This window comes from Bufo gargarizans, chromosome 1, assembly GCF_014858855.1.
Source record: "Bufo gargarizans isolate SCDJY-AF-19 chromosome 1, ASM1485885v1, whole genome shotgun sequence".
NCBI lineage: Eukaryota > Metazoa > Chordata > Amphibia > Anura > Bufonidae > Bufo > Bufo gargarizans.
This window is the reverse complement of record NC_058080.1, coordinates 615,147,539-615,168,558: the sequence shown is the minus strand read 5'-3', so window position 1 is coordinate 615,168,558 and position 21,020 is coordinate 615,147,539. Positions and strand designations below refer to the sequence as shown.

Genomic DNA, 21,020 nt, shown 5'->3' with positions numbered 1-21,020 from the left:
ACATGAGGCCTAAGTATGCTGTTCTTTTGGTGATGTGCACTGTTGTTTTTGCGCCAAATATATCTTTTGGAATTATGGCCAAAAAGTTCAACCTTGGTTTCATCAGACCATAACATCTTTTCCCACATGCTTTTGGGAGACTTCAGATGTGTTTTTTGCTAAATGTAGCCTGGCTTGGATGTTTTTCTTTGTAAGAAAAGGCTTTCGTCTTGCCACTCTACCCCATAGCCCAGATATATGAAGAATATGGGAGATTGTTGTCACATGTACCACACAGACAGTACTTGCCAGATATTCCTGCAGCTCCTTTAATGTTGCTGTAGGCCTCTTGGTAGCCTCCCAAGCCAGTTTTCTTCTCCTCTTTTCATCAATTTTGGAGGGACGTCCAGTTCTTCTCCACTTGATGATGACTGTCTTCACTGTGTTCCATGGTATATCTAATGCCTTGGAAATTCTATTGTACCCTTCTTCCGACTGATACCTTTTAACAATGAGATCCCTCTGATGCTTTGGAAGCTCTCTGTGAACCATGGCTATTGCTGTGGGATGCGACTAAGAAATCGGAGGCACTTTAAATGATGGCAGGTGTATGCTGACTCCTATTTAACATGATTTTGAATGTGATTGCTTAATTCTGAACACAGCTACATCCCCAGTTATAAGGGGGTGTGCACACATATGCAACCACATTATTATTATTATTATTATTATTATTATTATTATTATTATATTATTATTTTTTTCCCTCCACCTAAAAGATTGCAGTTTGTTTTTCAATTGAGTTGTACAGTATATAGGTTACATTAAAGCTGGAAAAAGTTCTGAAATGATTTGTCTTTGTCTCATTTTTTTTTTTTTTTTTTTACAGCACAGAAACCTGACATTTTAACAGGGGTGTGTAGACTTTTATATCCACTGTAGATGGTGTAAACCTAGACAGACAGTCCAGACCTGCACCAGATTTATCACAGGGGCTCAGGCTAGATGATAAACGTGGTGCCAGGGCGAGACTCTTTTGTCTAGCTCTACATCAATTATTAGTTGGCTTACTTTGAGACAGAATTTTATGCCAAAATTGTGGCTTAATTTTGGTGCAAAATGGTGCATCTTAGACCACACCCACCACATGAAGGCCCATTCCTTTTGAGAAGCTCCACATTATTTACTAGCAAGTCTGGAAAAAATTTACAAATGCTAGTTGCACCAATTTGGGCCTCTTTATACAGATTTTAGGTTCAGACATGTTAATCTGGGCCATTTCCTACAAGCTATCTCCTGAAAGAATTGCATGCCCCCACTCTAAGGCTGGTTTCACATGAGCGTTGCGGGAAAGGGTGCGTGTGCGTTGCGGGAACATGCACGATTTTTCCGTGCGAGTGCAAAACATTGTAATGCGTTTTGCATGCGCGTGAGAAAAAACTGCATGTTTGGTACATGCAGTTTTTAGGATCGGGGTTGTGTAGATTGCTATTATTTTCCCTTATAACTTACTTGGCCTCTCTCTGCCTTATCTTATAAGTTTCCCTGCTATCCTCGTTTTTATTTTATTTTTTTATAATTACTAAATGCTATCTTTTTTTTGTTTTTAATGATTTTGGTCACTTCTGCTGAGTACCACAGTGGTCTCTTCCTTTTCTTTGCTTTTACTGACAAGCCTAATGCAATTATCTGTTGCCTTCAATAGTGCCACTTTTAAGTAGTCCCATTTCTCCTGGATTTGAAACTGTTCCAGTCTGATAGGGACTCGTATACCATTAATCTAATTTTAGAAAAGTCAGTTTTTCTAAAATCTAAAAGTTTTTGTGTGGTGTGACTCAGTCACTGTTCTTATAGTAAACAACACTGACCGACTGGAGATCACTAGATCCAAAGCTTTTCCCCACAGAAATATCATATACCAAATTCCCATTTGTGAATTCTAAATCTAAAATAGCCTCCTTCCGGGTTGACTCCTTAACTACTTGCTGTAGAGATAATCCCAGTAGGGAATTTATAATATCTGTACTCCTGGCCACTGCACAGCTGAATGTTCATGGCAGAACCGAGTCACCAAGGGAGAATTTTTAGAGGTTCTTAGCTTGTGAGTTGAAGGCTACCTACTATTAGGCATCTACCCTACTATTAGACATCTAGCTTGCTTTGTTTAAAGGGACTCTGTCAGCATCATCAACCCTGTTAAACCAGGCATACTACCCTTTTGTCTGTATGCTAAACGGCTGCAGAGATGTGTTTTTATTCATATGCAAATGAGCAGATTGGAGCACCAGGGGGTGGATCTGAATCCTTGGAGCACTGCTTTGTAACCCCTCCTGTGCTCTGCACACCCCTCCCTTTGATGGACAGGGCTAGACATGAGCATGCTGAGTGCAGAGCTGTGTTATAGCCTGTGCATATCATCATATCATATACACATCTGCCAATAGCATTACCACATTGAGAAGAGTGGATTTTTATGCTTAGAAAGCTAACACATACAGTTTTTTTTTCCACAGGCACAATATATGATTATAGTTAAATCAGTAATATTTGTTAGATTCTAAGTATAGAAAAATCAGTGTCCTCAATAGGGTTGTCATGATACCAAAATTTTGATTCGCTTTCGATACCATAAAAAAGTATTGCGATACTCTATACCATTCGATACTACCCGTAAAAAAATAAATTAATAAAACGCCAAAAAAGCCACGTGCAGTCTGCATTTTATGGAACATCCGGCCCATAATAGAACAGTTTATAGTTTGGACTTTTCGGACATGGCGAAATGTAATATGTTTATTTATTGTTTATATATTGTATATGTAAAATTGGGAAAGGGGGTGATTTATACTTAAAGGGACACTGACAGGCCCAATAAGCATATTTAGCTATATATATATATGACTGCACAGGTCTTCTAATGTGTATTAAAATTATATAAGTATACCCTCTGTCCACCTTATAAATACAGTAAACTCATGTTTTATAACCTGATAGCTTCGTCTTCTTTCTGCCCAAGGGGCGGCGTTTCAGCTTCACTTGCGCCCAGCCAGCCTCGCCCCAACTGCCGTTTTGAAGCGCCGCCCAGCTCATCAATATTCACTTCGCTGGGGCGGCTTCTGCTGTCCCCGACGTTCTGAGATCCCACAGCTTTCTACTGGGCATGCGTGGGATCTCGGAACGTCGGGGACAGCAGAAGCCGCCCAGCGAAGTGAATATTCATGAGCTGGGCGGCGCTTCAAAACGGCAGTTGGGGCGCGGCTGGCTGGGCAGAAGTGGAGCTGAAACACCGCCCCTTGGGCAGAAAGAAGACTATTCTATCAGGTTATAAAACAGGAGTTTACTGTATTTTTAAGGTGGACAGAGGGTATACTTATATAATTTTAATACACTTTAGAAGACCTGTACAGATAGATAGAGAGATAGATATATATATATATCTCTCTATCTCTCTATCTCTCTATCCTTATTGGGCCTGTCAGTGTTTAATATTATTTTATTTATTTTTTTAGCCACTGCCACCAATGATTAAAAATACTGGGGGGTTGGGGGCGCACTGCATAATCAATGTTTTAAATACTGGGGGGGTGGGGTTCACGCTGCGCCACGAATGAAGATAATTAATGTTTACTACAGATACAGGAGGCAGGTGTCGGCTATGTGATTCTGCCACCGGCACCCGCCACCTGTATCTGTATTAAACGTTAATTATCTTCGTTCGTGGCGCGGTGGCCACAGTCCCTCTCTCCTCTCATTAGTGGCAGCGGCATAGTGGGGAGGGAGAGACTGCTTCCTTTTCCCATGTGCTGCTGAGGGAACATGGCTGCACTGAGAGCAGTGCGTGCCATGTTCTCATGTTCTCTGATACTGGGCTGTGCAGTATTGCAGCCTAGTATCTGTAAAGGAAAAATCCCGGTATCGAATCGATACTGGTACAAAAGTATCGATAATTCAATACCCAGTGCAACCCTAGTCCTCAATAGCTGTAGCCTGGAGTTAAGTGGTTAGCCTTTTATGTAGAGATCCCAGGTTTTAATCTTGGGAGAGACTTTCAGATTTATTTATTTTTCTTCAGATATTTTATTTTCTCCCTCATTTAACCCATAATAAAAGGCTATAGCGTTATCATGTTGAGAGTAAATGCTTAGAAACCTAAAGCGTATTGCTAGTTTCTTTATACTGTAATTATATATTGTGCCTGTAAATAAACCAGCAATATGTTTTAGGCTACCAGGAATTAAAGTGTAACCACCATGTTTTCATCAAAATGTTTTAGCATATGTTACTGCTGCTACAGGATTATGCATAAAGCAATCTTTAGTGTCACGGATGATGTTGCAGATAGCTGGAAGTTATGGATAAGCATCCGACTGGCTTGATCCCAAACTAAGGAACATAAAGGTGACCCCTGTAAAACCCTAAGAGCTCACCCTGACTGCTAAGCACATACAAGGGTCTCAGAGGTAGACGATTGCATGCCCTCGTACCTAGACTGTGTGACACCTGAAAACCCTATAATAGTGAGGGGACATGACCACCGGCTCCCTGCACTTAATACGGAGGGAGTCAGGGTCACCTAGAATCAAGCCAGCAAGGAAACACAATACATGAAAGGACTTATCTGAACAAGCAGTAACAGAAGTCTCCAGCAGTGATCACTTCAATCCAGGAAGTAGTATAAACCGCAAAGTGAGGCAGTATGGGAGGGAATATAAAGGGAGGCAATTGTTGTAAATAGGTGACAGCTGGGAGAAGGAAAGGAGATGACAAAGTGAAACCAAAACAAAGAACATCATGCAAGAGGTACAGAAGAACGTCTGCCAGACCTTCTCAGAGAGCTGGCGGTGACATTTAGTTTCTTCACATACCACTGTTTTCTTAGAGTTTTTCCCTTGGTTATGGCTGTTTTAGCATTTACAATATGAGGGCCTTCTCAAGATGGCTCCTCTGCCAGTTCTCTGAAGCCAAAACTGCTTTCCCTCACTTCCTATACACACTTGCTGTAGCCAGCAGCTTCCTGCTAGCCAATCAGATTAGATTACTAGCAAACTCAGGAGACATGCCTCCTCAGTTTGAAGCCAAATGCAGGCATCCAGTTTGAAGGAAGGTCTTCCTGTCTTCTTGGCCAGAGACAGACAAGCCATAGCAACTGTCTTTTAAGGGAGCAGTGGAAAGGGACAGGAGACATTAATGAAAGCTGTTATTATAAGGTAATTACAGATCTTTTGACAATCATTGACAGACTAACTCAGGTATACATGCCTAGCCCTAATAAATTAGCAAATAAAATAAAAAATGACAGTTTCACTTTAAAAAACCCTATTCTCAATATGATAATATAGCTTTTTATTATGGGTCTCCAATGTGGTAAGGCTACAGTAAGTAGTGTATATTATATGTACATGCTAGAACACAGCTCTAGGAGATAGCTGTGCCCTGTCAATCTAGGGCAGGCATCCTCAAACTGCGGCCCTCCAGCTGTTGTAAAACTACAACTCCCACAATGCCCTGCTGTAGGCTGATACCTGTAGGCTGTTCGGGCATGCTGGGAGTTGTAGTTTTGAGGATGCCTGATCTAGGGGGATGGGGGTGCAGAGCACAGGGGGTGTTATAAAGCAGTGCTCCAAGGACTCAACCCCACCCCATAAGAGCTCTAATATGCTCATTTGCATATGTATATAAAAAAGAAAGGCATCATTTTAATCAGCATGATGAACCCTATAAGGCAGTATGCCTGGTTTATTAGAGTTGATCTTGCTGACAGAGCTTCTTTAAAGAGGACCTTTCACCTGTAAAAACAATGTGAACTAAGTATACTGACATGTAGAGCGGCGCCCGGGGATCTCACTGCACTTACTATTATGCCCGGGCGCCGCTCCGTTCTCCCATTATGCATTCCGGTATCTTCGCTCTGTAAGTTATAGTAGGCGGTGTCTGCCCTTGTCCTGTGGGCGTCTCCTTCTCCTAGGCTGCAGCGCTGGCCAATCGCAGCCTAGGAGAAAAAAACCTCCCAGGCTGTGAGCTCTGCGCTGCGATTGGCCAGCGCTGCAGCCTAGGAGAAGGAGACGCCCACAGGACAAGGGAAGACACCGCCTACTATAACTTACAGAGCGAAGATACCGGAAGGTATAACGGGAGAACGGAGCGGCGCCCGGGGATAATAGTAAGTGCAGTGAGATCCCCGGGCGCCGCTCTCAATGTCAGCATACTTAGTTCACATTGTTTTTCCAGGTGAAAGGTCCTCTTTAAGGCATCCATCTTAATTACATCTGAGTGTTTATCAGTGTGTCACTTTGTGTGGATTTGAGGTACATGTAGAATAAAAGCTTGTTATTACATTATGTATGACTTCATTGTGTGTGACTTTGGGGCAACATTTCTCAGATGAATAATGTCTCTTTAGTTTTTTTCAGCGGTTATTTGTCAAATAAGGCTAACATGTGACGGGTCTCCTTTTGGCCTGGTTTCTTATTCTGACCTAGTTTTACTACAGCGTTGTTAATGTGCGTTTTCATTTCTTTCAGAGTGAAGACATACAACAGCAGATCATCAGAGAAACATTCCATCTCGTGTCTAAAAGAGATGAGAACGTCTGCAACTTCTTAGAAGGAGGATTGTAAGTATAGACGCAGTCGTGGCTTTGATAAGGCTCCGGCCACATCATGATTTTGCATCTCATTGAAAGGTGCTGAGTAGGGATGAGCGAACCCGTGGAAGTTCAGGTTCAGCCGGACTTCAGGTCAAAGTTCGGGACCCGAACTTGACCCCGAACACCATTGAAATCAATGGGGACCCGAACTTAACTTTATTATTTTCCGTTATAACATGGTTATATCTGAAAATAATAATAACTCGCCTCATCCACTTGATCGCGCTGCAGCAGTCTTTTCTATCTTCATTCAGCAGGACCTGCGATGTGCGCAATGATGTCGCCGTGCTCTCCCATGTGGCAGGTCCTGCTGAATGAAGATAGAAGAGACTGCTGCAGCGCAATCAGGTGGATGAGGTGATTTTTTTTATTTTGTTGTATTTTATTTTTACCCTAAATGGCTATATTCTTTCGCATTCTGTCTTAAGAATGCTATTATTTTCCGTTATAACTGAAAATTATAAAATCACCCGAACACCGGACCTGAACTCGGACTTCAGTGAAAAGTTAGCTCATCCCTAGTATTGGGTTCTTTTGGCTGAAATTTAAAGGGGTTATCCCACAAATGTAGTTTAGTGCCCTCATTAAGAGAAAGAAAATAAGAGTCTTGCAGGTCTGATACCTTTAAAATGGCAGAAATAGAAGCAATGATGTTACCTAACGAGCACACATTTTACACACACATTTAAAGCTGCTTTTGCTCTTTTATTTGAAGGACTTTCTTTCCTTTTTTCTGGTTGGGCTGGAGCTTATCAATTAGGCTACTTTCACACTAGCGTTCGTCGGTCCGCTCGTGAGCTCCGTTTGAAGGAGCTCACGAGCGGACCCGAACGCTTCCGTCCAGCCCTGATGCAGTCTGAATGGATGCGGATCCGCTCAGACTGCATCAGTCTGGCGGCGTTCAGCCTCCGCTCCGCTCGCCTCCGCACGGACAGGCGGACAGCTGAACGCTGCTTGCAGCGTTCGGGTGTCCGCCTGGCCGTGCGGAGGCGTGCGGATCCGTCAAGACTTACAATGTAAGTCAATGGGGACAGATCCGTTTGAAGAAGCCACAATATGGCTCAATCTTCAAGCGGATCCGTCCCCCATTGACTTTACATTGAAAGTCTGGACGGATCCGTCCGAGGCTATTTTCACACTTAGCTTTTATATGCTAATATAATGCAGACGGATCCGTTCTGAACGGAGCCTCCGTCTGCATTATTATGATCGGATCCGTTCAGAACGGATCCGATCGAACGCTAGTATGAAAGTAGCCTTACCTGTATCTCCCAGGATGCATTGCCATACAATTTTATTAACGGCTTCCTTCTCTGCCCCTCACATATAGCCCAGTGATACATATGGTAATATCCCTGCCTGTAGAGATATAGCCAAGTGTTGTTGTTTTTTTTTGTTTTTTTTCAATTTAGGAGTAGGAATGAATGAAAGGTGCCTGGCCCACTTTATCTTCACTGAGGGGAAGGGAAGCTGCTGGGCATGTTAGTTCACCACTGAATACAGGAGAAGATGGACCAGAAGGATAAACAGGGGGCGCTACCAGATTTACTTTTCATGGGAGAACCCCTTAATGGGAACCCCCGGGACACACACATAAAGACTGCTTTTTTTTTTTTCCTATTTAAAAACAGGATGTGTTCCATGTTTTGTTTAGAAGTCAGTGGCAACGGGATATTATTTCCGCTTTTATAGGACTACATTTTTTTTTCCAACTATAAGAAGTACTTGTTAAAGGAGTACCTGTGTCTTATAATTCACAGAGTGGTCCAGCAGTGCCAGACCACCCTTACTGCTTCCTTAATGATCCAGCAGAGCGCACTTACAGCGCTTTGCTGGATCAATGAGAGAGCTAATGGCGTACCTCCGATGGGGGCAGAGAAAGCAGCTGCTATGGGGTCTGTGGGGGTTAGGGTGCCCGGCTGCGAATACCTAGCTGTGCAGAAGAGAAGATACCATGTGGAGAAGGACCTGAGTGATGCCATCATCATGTGACCAGTGCAGGAAGAGACAGAGCTCAGCAGTGCATCAGAGAAGTGGTGAAGGACCTGTGTGATGTCACGATGTAAGGTGGAGGAGCTCCTGTGCTGTGTGTGTGTAGGAGAGATTAGTGGTTTCTCTTCCTCTATAAGTTGTATTGCCTGATGGTCCATAATATCCTAGAAATGCTGGGAGTTATAGTTCTCTCCTATTATATCCCTCCACACGTAATGTCCACTGATGCCCTATAATAGCAGTCTGGAAATGCTGAGAGTTGTAGTTCCCCTTCCCCTATAATGTCCACTGATGCCCTGTAATAGTCTGGCTGCTCTGGGAGTTGTAGTTCTCTTCCTCTTATACCCCCTCCCTGTAATGTCCACTGATGTTCTGTATTAACAGTCTGGACATGTTGGGAGTTGTAGTTCTCTCCTCTTTTACCCCCTCCATGTATTGCCCTCTAATTTCTAGTAATAACCACCTGATCATGCTGAGACTTGCAATTCTCTTGTCACTATAATGATGTTCTGCAGCATCTGAGGTGTATATTAGGCTTGTGGTCATGGCTACGGCCAATAGATATCCGAAGAACCCTAAGGAGAGAAAAACAACGGGAACAACCTGACCCAGCTAGGCGTGTCTTAGCTAACCTGACTAAATGGCTTGTTGTGTGCCCTAAGCCATGATCGTGGGTAGACCTGTAAGTGGGCAAAAAACAAGCCAAGTAGGGTAGAAAAGGAACTCTAATGGTATGTGCAAACTAATCCCCAAGCCAACTGCAAGGTGTCAGGTATCTAGAGCGAAAAATTTGGGGTGTATGAGGCAAGGCCAGAAGGAGACCTACAACCCATCTAGTGGATGACAAGGCCAGAGACATGATGCTCAATATTGCGGATACTGCCCTAAAGCGGAATGGAGGACCGGGAATACGTTGTGAAATGGATCATGAAAACCAACTGAACCTTGTAAAGTTTTGGTTCTAGGGAGTACTGGCAATGCCCTAGCCTCAGGAGATCGTGGGACCGAAACCTAACTGCCTAGACTATGCAGGAGTGAGGGCCAAAAATAGCTATGTAGATAGGAAGAGAATCCTTGAATAGTTCCCCAGACAACAGCTATCTGCTAGCCGTGGTCCGCGCGTTGTTCTACTGTGCGCCCCTGAGAATTGTTTTAACGCTTGAGACGTGAAGACCGACCTACTATCCGAATCTTCTACCGTGAGGAAATGCTGAACATTGTCCAAAACCCGATTTAACGTGGTTGTAGGGAGTCTGAGGTTAGTGCGACAAAAAGCTATGAGGCCATACTATACAAGATTCTGTCTATGCCCTCCCATGAGTGAGGGAATGCATTTGCAATGAAGCTACTGGCGAAAATTAATTCCTGGTCGTGGTAAAAAGGCACAGACAACCATTGGTCGGACCCCTGAAGCCATGGGGCCGAAGCAACCACCAGGGGCCCATGGGGCCGGGCAGCCACCAGGGTGCGAACCTTAGAATTGAGGACGGCTGGGGAAAAGATTGGGGCTTAACCCGACGGGTTTAGTAATCAACCGGGACTCGATAACCTAGAAAGACAATGACATGGGGTAAAGCTTCTTAATGAAATGAGGCTGAAATTAACTGCAAGTACTAATCTGTAAAATATATAAATGAACAAAAGAAAACTTCTGAAAGGTGTGCCATGGAAAATAGTATCAGATGGCCGTATGACCCACCAATGTCGATGACAATTGTGAAATCCTCTAAGCCAAGAGCCACTCCAGCGAGTCCCTTATGGCGGGGGCCATGCGTGCGAGTCCCTTATGGCGGAAAAAAGTATCAGGTGGCCGTGCGAACTACAAGTGTCGGTGGCAATCGTGAGGTTATATAAGCGAACAGCCACTCGGGCGAGCCTCTTATGTTTGTGTGTGTGTTTTTTTATTTTTTTTATTTTTTTTTAAACCACTTATGCAGCACCAGAATGCCTTGGGGACTCGCATAACCATGACCCCCTCCAACAGCAAACCTGGGACACAAACCAGCCTACAACCATGTCGTACCCCCCGGAGCCATGAGGCCGGATCAATCATAGGGCCCCCAACCAGAGGCCCCCGAAGCCAGAGGGATGACATTGCGGTGATAAGTAATTAAAACGTAAGCCGGACCTGATAGGATATGCAGAGGCTTGAATGATTGGATTGGCTAGAAGGTGGAACATAACTGCCAACAGGCGGTGAAAATATAGACATTAGAAATCCGAAGCACGTGCATACATAAAACACTAACCACCGCGAACCATAAAACTTAAACATGAAATTGAAACAGAGATGGGAGAAAAACAAGAGCCTGAGGCATTGCAAGTTCGCTAAGAGAAGTCTTATAGTGACAAACAAATGAACAGCTTGTGAAAACATAGCAGGAAACTTACTCCTATTGGCCCACTGACCTCCGCTGAGGAGCTATTTGGTGAACTGGGGCAGGAGACCAATCTGAGTGAATACAAACCAGAAGTAACAGGAGACCAGTCTGAGTGAATATGAACCAGGATTAAAGAACCAGAGCGGTGGGTGCAGACTGCCCCGGTGAGACTATTGAGTAAAACCATGACGTAGCAATGAACAGGAGAATGCAGCTTTGAGTGGGAGCAGAGTACAACACATGATGTAATAACAAATGGGTGAATGGAGCTTTGGATGCGAGTAGTACCTAAAAAAACATGGTATAGGCGCAGCTCTGAGTATGGGTAGCACATGAAAAGCATGGTATAAGCAGACGTATGAATGCAATTCGAAAGTGAGCAGAGTATTGACATGATGCGAAAGCAGACACGTGAACGCAGCTCTAGTAGTGAATGGAGTATGGACAAGATGTAAAAGCAGACATGCGGACGCGGCTTTGGATGTGAACGGAATATTAACTTGATGTGACAGCACACATGGAAAGCGGCTTTGGTGAGTGGGGTATACGACCTGGTGTAGCAGTAGAAGTGTGAACACAACTCTGGGTATAAGCAGAGCATGAAATTTTGGTATAACAGCAGCTCTGGTTGTGAACGGAGCATAATATAGATGTAACAGCGACATGAATGCAGTTCTTGAACTGGGCCTGGAAAGAACCTGTAGTAGTATAGGACGTGTGAACGCAGCTCTGGGTGCGAGTAGAGTAAACCCGATATACCGATAGAGTGGGGTATGGCAGAGACTTATTCTAACAACAAAACATGACATATAGCGTAGTATCAGTGGCGGGTGAACCTGACGGTCCAATTGTCACCCAACATTTAGCTTGTCCTGGGCGATCCAGGTAACAAGACAAATGACATAGCATGGTATCTGCAGTAGCTGAACCTGGGCGATCCAGGTGACATACAACATTTAACTCGGCCTGGGCGATCCAGGTGACGTACAACATGTAACTCGGCCTGGGCGATCCAGGAGGCGTACAACGTGTAACTCGGCCTGGGCGATCCAGGAGGCGTACAACGTGTAACTCGGCCTGGGCGATCCAGGAGGCGTACAACGTGTAACTCGGCTTGGGCGATCCAGGAGGCGTACAACGTGTAACTCGGCCTGGGCGATCCAGGAGGCGTACAACGTGTAACTCGGCCTGGGCGATCCAGGAGGCGTACAACGTGTAACTCGGCCTGGGCGATCCAGGAGGCGTACAACGTGTAACTCGGCCTGGGCGATCCAGGAGGCGTACAACGTGTAACTCGGCCTGGGCGATCCAGGAGGCGTACAACGTGTAACTCGGCCTGGGCGATCCAGGAGGCGTACAACGTGTAACTCGGCCTGGGCGATCCAGGAGGCGTACAACGTGTAACTCGGCCTGGGCGATCCAGGAAACAAGAAAAAAACATATAGTATCAGCCGTGGCTGAACCTGGACGGACAAGGTAACATGCGGCCTGTGCTCCTGAGAACAAACGCCTGTGAGTGAGGCTGTGGCTCGTATATGAAGAGCCTCCGCCCCTCCCACAAATGCAGGCTGACTAATCAGCCTTACCAACTTGTTCACATCTGCAGATCCAGTTGTTTATGCGTATTTATAATGTGCGCACTGCAGAGCTGTGTGTGTGTATAATGTGCGCACTGCAGAGCTGTGTGTGTGTGTATAATGTGCGTACTGTAGATCTGTGTGTGTATTTGTATAATGTCATTAACATGGAGAATGAGGTTACTTTCACATCTCCGGTTCTTCCAGAACAGCCTGCTGCATTTCACTGGATCTGGCACTGCTCAACGGAATGTCTATCAGCCTCATTAAGTATAATGGGGTCCGGCGGAGATCTGTACGCATTATGGTAGACAAGCAGAGAATCGGTCGGACAGAAACCGCTGCATGCTGTTTGTGTCCGGCCAATTCTCCTCTGGTCTGCTGGAACAGCCATGTCGGAGTTCCTCACCAGAGGTGTGCAAGTAGCCTAAAAAAAGTACCTAAAAAATAAATAATAAAAATAAATAATATAATATAGGACAAGCATGGTGGGACACAACAGAGCAATAACTGGAGGAACACTTACTTGGATAGGTACATTTAATGAGGTGACTACATGTGTCATTACTGTTTGTTACAATAGTCGGCAGAGTACTCCCTAAGGTTAACAGAAGCTGACCAAAACTATTAACCCCCACCACGCTAGACCCCATAGTTACTGAGCTTGACTCCTCCATTAAACCACTAAGGAAGATTTAATAAGTAGAACTAATATATATAAATGGGGTGCGTCTTATAGTCTGAAAAATACAGGACTTTTTAACTAATCTTAATGGGGGGGGGGGGGGGGAGAATGATACTTTTCAACAGTATGTGATCCTAGCATAAGAAACTAGCTCTTTCAAAAAGTATTGCTTCAAAAATGGGTTATAAAAAAAAAAATCACCCATAAATACAGGTTCTTGAGTCGTCAGTCAAGTTGTTTTCTTCAGACATTTTTAGTTGTGTCTATTCCTTATAAATCTGTTCCATTTTTATTTCCTGTGGTTTGACAGTCCTATCTTACAAGGTTGGCTCATTGGAGACGGCCCTTTTCCATATGTTGGTCCTACTTCTGCTGTGGCCAGCCAGGAGATACCCAGCCATGTCAGTGAGTCAGAATGGGAGCTCCTGTTATAGAGCAGCTCTCTGTTCTAGCGCATAGAACGTGTTGGAATAGAGAAAGAGCTGGAGCTTAAAGGGGTTGTCCGGGTTCAGAGATGAACTGGACATATCCCAATTTTCACCTGGCTCTCCATGGTACATGCCCAGATCTCCAGAAAAAGCCCTTGCCCTGAGCGATTCAATGCAGGGTTAGGCTACGTTCACACTTGCGTTCGGAGCGGATCCGTCTGGTATTTGTACAGACGGATCCGCTCTTATAATGCAAACTATAGTATCCGTTCCGTCTGCATTATATTTTACTAAAAAAGTCTAAGTACAATTTGTATTCAGACGGATCCGTCCAGACTTTACATTGAAAGTCAATGGGGGGCGGATCTGTTTGAAAAATGCACCATATTGTGTCACCTTTGAACAAATCCACCCCCATTGACTTCCATTGTAAGTCTGGACGGATCCGTTTGCCTCCGCACGGCCAGGCGGACACCTGAACGCTGCAAGCAGACGGTGCCAGACTGATGCATTCTGAGCTGATCCGCATCCACTCAGGATGCATTAGGACAGTACGGATGCGTTCGGGCCGCTTGTGAGAGCCTTCAAACAGAACTCACAAGTGGAGCCCCAAACGCTAGTGTGAAAGTAGCCTAAGGGAGAGCATCGGACATGCTCATATCAGGAGGCCGGAGGGGTGAAGATGAGGATATGTCTGGGTTCAACTCTGAACCTAGACAAACCCTTTACCCTGGGTTCACACCTGAGCGTTTTACAGCGCGTTCCTACGCGCTGTAAAACGCTCAACAAGGAGAAACCAATGCTTCCCTATGGGAATGGTTCTCACCTGGGCGTTTTACAGCACGTATGATCGCGTATTGTCGCACGTTCCCGTACATAGACTTTCGGGAACGAGCGACAATGGCCGTTCGCTTGTCTCTGTATGCGCGATTGTAAACGCCAGTACAATCGCGCATACAGAGCGCTCCATCGCGAACGCTCAGGTGTGAACCCAGCGTTAATGCAAGGAGGAACTGTATTCAGTGACAGTAGATGGCGCTGTGTTAAGCATCACTGTTTATTCAAGTGCAGTTATACCAGTGTACGGACTGTCTGGTAATGATGTAGATGTTATCTCTGGTAGTCTCCATCTTGATGATGTTGCTGTTTTGTTCCAAGTAAAGTAAACTAGTTTTTGTTCTCCCACAATGTCTGTGCACTGTTAATAAAAGCTGCAAACACTGCAACAGTTCTGAGGAGGGTTTTCTTCATGAGACAATCCCTTTAATTTGCCAGTCATTTATCAAACTGGTGTAAAGTAGAACTGGCTTAGTTGCCCATAGCAACCAATCAGATTCCACCTTTCATTTGTGACAGCTCCTTTGGGAAATGAAAGGAGTTCTACTTTACACCAGTTTGATAAATGACCAGGTGACCTCCTGAAGAAAATTGTCTTCAGTGGTCACCAGTTCCTTGAGACACAAACCAAATTGCCCTTAGTAGAGGAGCACCATTTACTTCTGTGGGTCTGTGTGCAATGGATCGCACATGGACCAAATAGATTGGCGCTAGGGCCATACATTTATGCCTATAACAACCATAATATTCTTAAAAAAATAAACCTGTGGGTAGGGTTGTTTCAGGTATTGATACTTTTGCCTGGTATCGACCTCGATACCAGGATTTGCCTTTTTTCGATACTAGGCTTCGCTATTGCACAAACTAGTATCGGAGAACAAGGAGCGCGCTTTCAGCAGTTTCAAGTGCCGCAACCGCCTCCTGTATTAAATGTTAATTATCATTGGTGGCGCAGTGCGTCCCCTCCCCTCAACCCCCCCAGTATTAAAATCATTGGTGGTGCAGTGCGCCATCCTCCCTAGTATTAAAATCATTGGTGGTGCAGTGCGCCCCCTCCCCTCAACCCCCCCAGTATTAAAATCATTGGTGGCAGTGGCCAAAGGGTCCCCTCCCCTCCTCCTCATTGGTGGCAGTTCCGATCGGAGCCCCAGCAGTGTAAGCCTGGGGCTCCGATCGGTTACCATGGCAGCCAGGACGCTACTGAAGCCCTGGCTGCCATAGTCGGCTCCCCCCTGCTGCTGTGTGCACGAAGCCCAGGGCAGCAGGGAGAGTTTGAAGTCCTAGTCACCCTAATAGAGGGTCTGAAAAGTCCAAACGATTAAAATGTAAAAAAAAAATAAAAATCCTATGCGGTAAGCGCTGTAACAGAAAAAAAAAGAAATAAAAACATCAGTATCTCAATACTTGTTTATGGTATAGAAAGAACCCTACCTGTGGGAACTAGGGGATTAGAATATTCTAAAGTTGCCCTCTGGTTGCAAAAAGTTGGATGCAGTAAATCTCATGACTTTTCACAGAAATCCATTACAGCTAAACATTTTTTTTTTTTTTTTTTTTTTTTTTTAAATAACCTGAAGAGAAATAAAGTAGTGATTACCAGTAACAGCAGGCATACGCTCCTTGTCTGACTGATGTGAATTGTGTTTGCAGGTTAATAGGAGGATCTGACAACAAGCTCATATATCGACACTATGCAACACTGTACTTCGTCTTCTGTGTGGATTCCTCGGAGAGTGAACTTGGAATTTTAGATCTCATACAGGTAAGTAGTACAATAAATAATCTAACATCACTGGTGGTGAAAAGCTGGTTACTGTAAGGGCTCATGCACACGAACGTATTTTCTTTCCGTGTCCGTTCTGTTTGTTTTTGCGGACCATATGCGGAACCTTTCATTTCCCCCCCCCCAAACAAAAGGACGTTACTCCGCGTGCATTCCGTTTCCTTATGTCCCTATTTCCGTTCCACAAATTAATATAACATGTCCTATGTCACATTACGGACAAGGATAGTACTGTTTTATTAGGGGCCAGCTGTTCTGTTCCGCAAAATATGGAATTCACACTGACACCATCCATATTTTTTGCGGATCAGTTTTTTTTTGACCAGCAAAATACATACGGTTCTGTGCATGATGCCTAAGGGTTATTGAACTAGAGTAATCATGAAGGAGACCCCTAATGAACAGTTAGGTCTGAGCTCTGTGATTTGATGGGTTATTGTGGTTTAAATCCCCAGCAGATGCATGAAACGGTTAACCACACACATGATCGGGGCCACATTTTAAGGGGTCTGATCATATATTAGTGGCATTAGCCTGTAATGTCTGTTCAGTTGGGGTCACGTTGTTTTAACTGGAACCTGTCACCATGAAAATGCAATGTAAGCTGCAGGCAGCATGTTCTAGAGCAGGAGGAGCAGAGCAGAGTGATTCGTTTTATGGGAAAAGATTCAGTAATTGTATTTCATTCATTTCAATTTCTGCTCATTCTGGGCTTTGAAGTCAACGAGACGGTCCTATCAGCTATCTCTGTATACACAGTCATAGAGGGAAGGCTGTCATCACTGATAGGATCATCTCCTGGACTTCAAAGCCCAGCATGAGCAGAAATGTAAATGAATGAAATACAAATACTGAATCTTTCCCATAAACTATACATCAGTCTGCTCAGCACCTCCTGCTCTAACATGCTGCCTGCAGCTCAAACATCATGTTTAATATGACGGGTTCCCTTTAACCCTCACTGATGACTAGAATGAAGCGGTGGTGGAAATGTCTACTGATGCCTACTTGTGACTTTTTCAGGGTAGCTGCCATTGTCTGTATTGATCGATGTGGCTGGCCAAAAAAGCTGAGATGAAGTGGGAGAGCTCTTTCGTCCCACCATAGCCTCTTTCTTTTAGCGACTTATTTGGCTTCTACACCATCCTGATTGTGGGTGTCATCTCCTTCTTGATTTACAGCACAGAATAGGGCTATGTTTATACAGCAGCATGCATGTCGCGGGCCGTGCCCAACTGCAGCCAATTACAGGAAGGCAGTGATGATTTGTGGACAATAGCCCTACATTCTCTCACATGGACCAGCAGGTTGTTCGGGGGATCATTGACAACAGCCAGATACAATGCTAAGTAGATTTGCCGTTGTCATCCAGTGCATTCGTGGATTTTGCTGTGCACTGGTCCGAGCATATTCTGCTTAATTGATATGTTACTTAGAAAGTGAGCTGTAAAGATTCTTCAGGTGACGCACTATTTTGGATTGGTTTTCCTACCTTACATCCGCCTGTCAGCATTCAGATCTCTCTTGACTACATAACAAATGATACCAGAGATGCTGTGGGAACCATTGGAATACTTCTATTTTACACAAAATCGTAAAAAAAAAAAATGCAAAAGCTGCAATAGCAGTCTAAAATGGCTCGGTGAAATATAGTTATTCTTAGGCCTTTCACACTACTGTATGGCTATTTCAGTGTTTTGCGTTCTTCTGTTTTTTTTTTGTTTCCGTTGTGTTTCGGTTCTGTTTTTCCGTTCCGTTTTTCCGTATGGCATATACAGTAATTACATAGAACAAATTGGGCTGGGCATAACATTTTCAATAGATGGTTCCACAAAAAAACGGAACGGATACGAAAGACATATGGATGCATTCCGTTTTTTTTGCAGACCCATTGACTTTAATGGCGCCACGGAACGTGATTTGCGGCCAAATATAGGACATGTTCTATCTTTGCACTGAACGGAGATACGGAAACGGAATACATATGTACATTCCGATATATATATAAAATTTTTTTTTTTTTTTGCGGAACCATTGAAATGAATAGTTCCGTATACGGAACGCAAAAAACGGCCCGCAAAACGAAAAAATAATAAAAAAAACGGTAGTGTGAAAGAGGCCTTAAGTTGTGAGAAACAGAAACTGCGTAACTTTCTGTGCTACACTATTTACTCGGTTATCATTCACTTCTATGGGAGTTACGACAACAATGTAGCATAGTGAGTTCAGCTGCTACCTTAACCCTGGTTTCACACCTAAGCGTTTCTCAAACGCGCGTTTTTGTCGCACGTTTTTATGTGCGTTTTTTTTAATAGTGAACGCGCGTTTGACGCGCGTTTGGGTGATTGACAGCAGTGTTGTCCAAAGAGTCTATGGCCCAAACGCGCGTCAAACGCGCCAAAAAAAGCTCCTGTACTTGTTTGAGCGTCGGGCGTTTTACAGCGCGTTCAAACGCGCTGTAAAACGCGAAAATGTGAACCAGCCCCATAGGGAAGCATTGGTTTTCATGTGTTGCACGTTTTACAGCGCGTAGGAACGCGCTGTAAAACGCTCAAGTGTGAACTTAGGGTAAAACCTGGCAACCAGCCTGGGTGCGCCAGCTGGCAGGTCCAGAATTGAACCTTGTGCTGTATAGCGAGGCATTTATGGCATATCCTGGCTGATAGATTTGGGATCCACCTATAGCACCCAGAACTGTCTATATAAGGGGGTCCCCCAACCCCATCCTTCTGGCCACTGCATCCAGGTTTCTAGAGGTGGCTAGGTTTGCAAAAACGGCTGAGCAGACTGAGCTGTCGGGTCATGTTCTTTCTCCAGGATTCTTGAACATACAGTATCTGCAAAATTGACTGCAGGCTGTCATCAGTAGAGTTGTGTTTGTTCTCCATTCATGGACCATTGTTGGATTTGTTTCCTGTTGAGAAGGCACTGCTAAGATTTCAGCCAACATTTATGCTTGTTGGCTAGGAAAAAGTCAATGATGCCCCAAATATGGTGCATTATTGTCAGGCACACCGATTAACCATTTAAAACCACCTGCCTTATCTGTCTGTGAAGGCTCTAATTTGTCATGGTTATGGTATAGCAGTAGTTATAAGTCAGAGCAGCTGGACTTGTATTATTTTTTTTCTTGAAGTCATTTCGTTAGTCATCCGACTGGCTTTCTTAATTCTATTTTAATTTAGAAAGTCGGTCAGATGACTAGCGAAACATCTTCAAGAAAAAAAATACAAGTCCAGTCCTAACTTTATTAATTCTGATGCACCTGCATAATATTGTGTAGCCCCCCCTCCGACAACGCCAAAACAGCTCTAAACCCATAGGAACATGAACTAATGACCTCTTAGGCTGGGTTCACACCTGAGCGTTTTACAGCGCGTTCCTACGCACTGTAAAACGCTCAACAAGGAGAAACCAATGCTTCCCTATGGGAATGGTTCTCACCTGGGCGTTTTACAGCGCGTACGATCGCGTAAAACGCCCGACGCTCAAAGTTCTTGAGCTTCTTTGGGGCGTTTTGTCGCGCGTTCCTGTACATAGACTTTCGGTAACCCGCAACAATGGGCGTTCGCTTGTCTCTGTATGCACGATTGTAAACGCCGGTACAATCGCGCATACAGAGCGCTCCATCGCGAACGCTCAGGTGTGAACCCAGGGTAAAGGTGTATTGTAGTATCTGTTGGCAGCTGATTCTTCAAGTCCTGTAGAGCAACTCCAGTCCTCAGGGCCCACTTACCGGTCATGTTTTTAGGATTTCCTTAGTATTGAGCAGGTGATATAATTAGTGTCAGTGCCTTAGGACTTACCACAGGTGTTCATTCTGTGGGATATTCTCAAATCCTGACTGGTAGGTGGGCCCTGAGGACTGGAGTTGGGGAACTCTGCTGTAGAGTGTGAGATGGCCTCCATTCGGAAAATTGGCGGCCAAGTCAACACCTTGAACTCTGTGTTCCTTAAGCCATTCCTGTACAATTTCTGCAGTGTGGTAGGGCACATAATCCTGGTGAAAGCAGTCACTGCTTTTAGGGAATATTGTTAACATGAAGGAGTGTACTTGGCCTGTGCAATGTATAGGTAGCAGATATTTGTCTTAGTAACATCCACATGACAGCCAGGACCCAAGTTCCATTGTCTAGTTGTGATGCTCGTATGTCCATTGGTACAGTACCATGGGTTGGGTACCAGTGAGTATTGGGCTTCAATGACCTTGTTGTTGGTTCACCAATTTGCCCTTCCTTGGATAATTTTCGGTAGGCAATAACCACTGCACACCGGTAACATCTCACAAGTTCTGGCCATTTTGGAGATGTGTTGACCCATTCATTTTCCACCTGTCTATCCATCACAGTTTGGCCCTTGTGAAAGTCATTTACATCCTTTTACTTGCTGTTTTTCCCCCTCCTTCAAACACATTAACAAGAACAGACTTAATTTGCTGCCTAATATATTATTCTTAAAGGGGTTGTCCAGGATTAGAAAAACATGGCTGCTTTATTACAAAAACAGCACCTCAGATGTCCATGGGTCCCGCCTGGTATTGCAGCACAACTCCATTGACGTGAATAGAGCTGAGCTGTAATACCACACGCACCCTATGGACAGGTGTGGTGCTGTTTGTATTTAAAAAAACAAAAACAAAAAACTGCCATTTTTTTTTTCTAGTCCTGGAGAACTCTTTTAAACCTCTTCCACTTAGGCCTTACAGCATTATA

The 21,020-nt window shown here is 44.4% G+C and overlaps 1 protein-coding gene across 1 annotated transcript in view; it reads left to right on the top strand.

Annotated features, from left to right (window-relative positions):
• The window catches only part of AP3S1 (adaptor related protein complex 3 subunit sigma 1), a 78,055-nt gene that overhangs the window by 8,315 nt on the left and 48,720 nt on the right, over positions 1-21,020 (top strand). The window contains exons 2-3 of the mRNA XM_044291175.1: positions 6,501-6,592; positions 16,176-16,287. Of these exons, the coding sequence (XP_044147110.1) occupies positions 6,501-6,592; positions 16,176-16,287 (204 nt within the window). The remainder of the gene's footprint in view (positions 1-6,500; positions 6,593-16,175; positions 16,288-21,020) is intronic.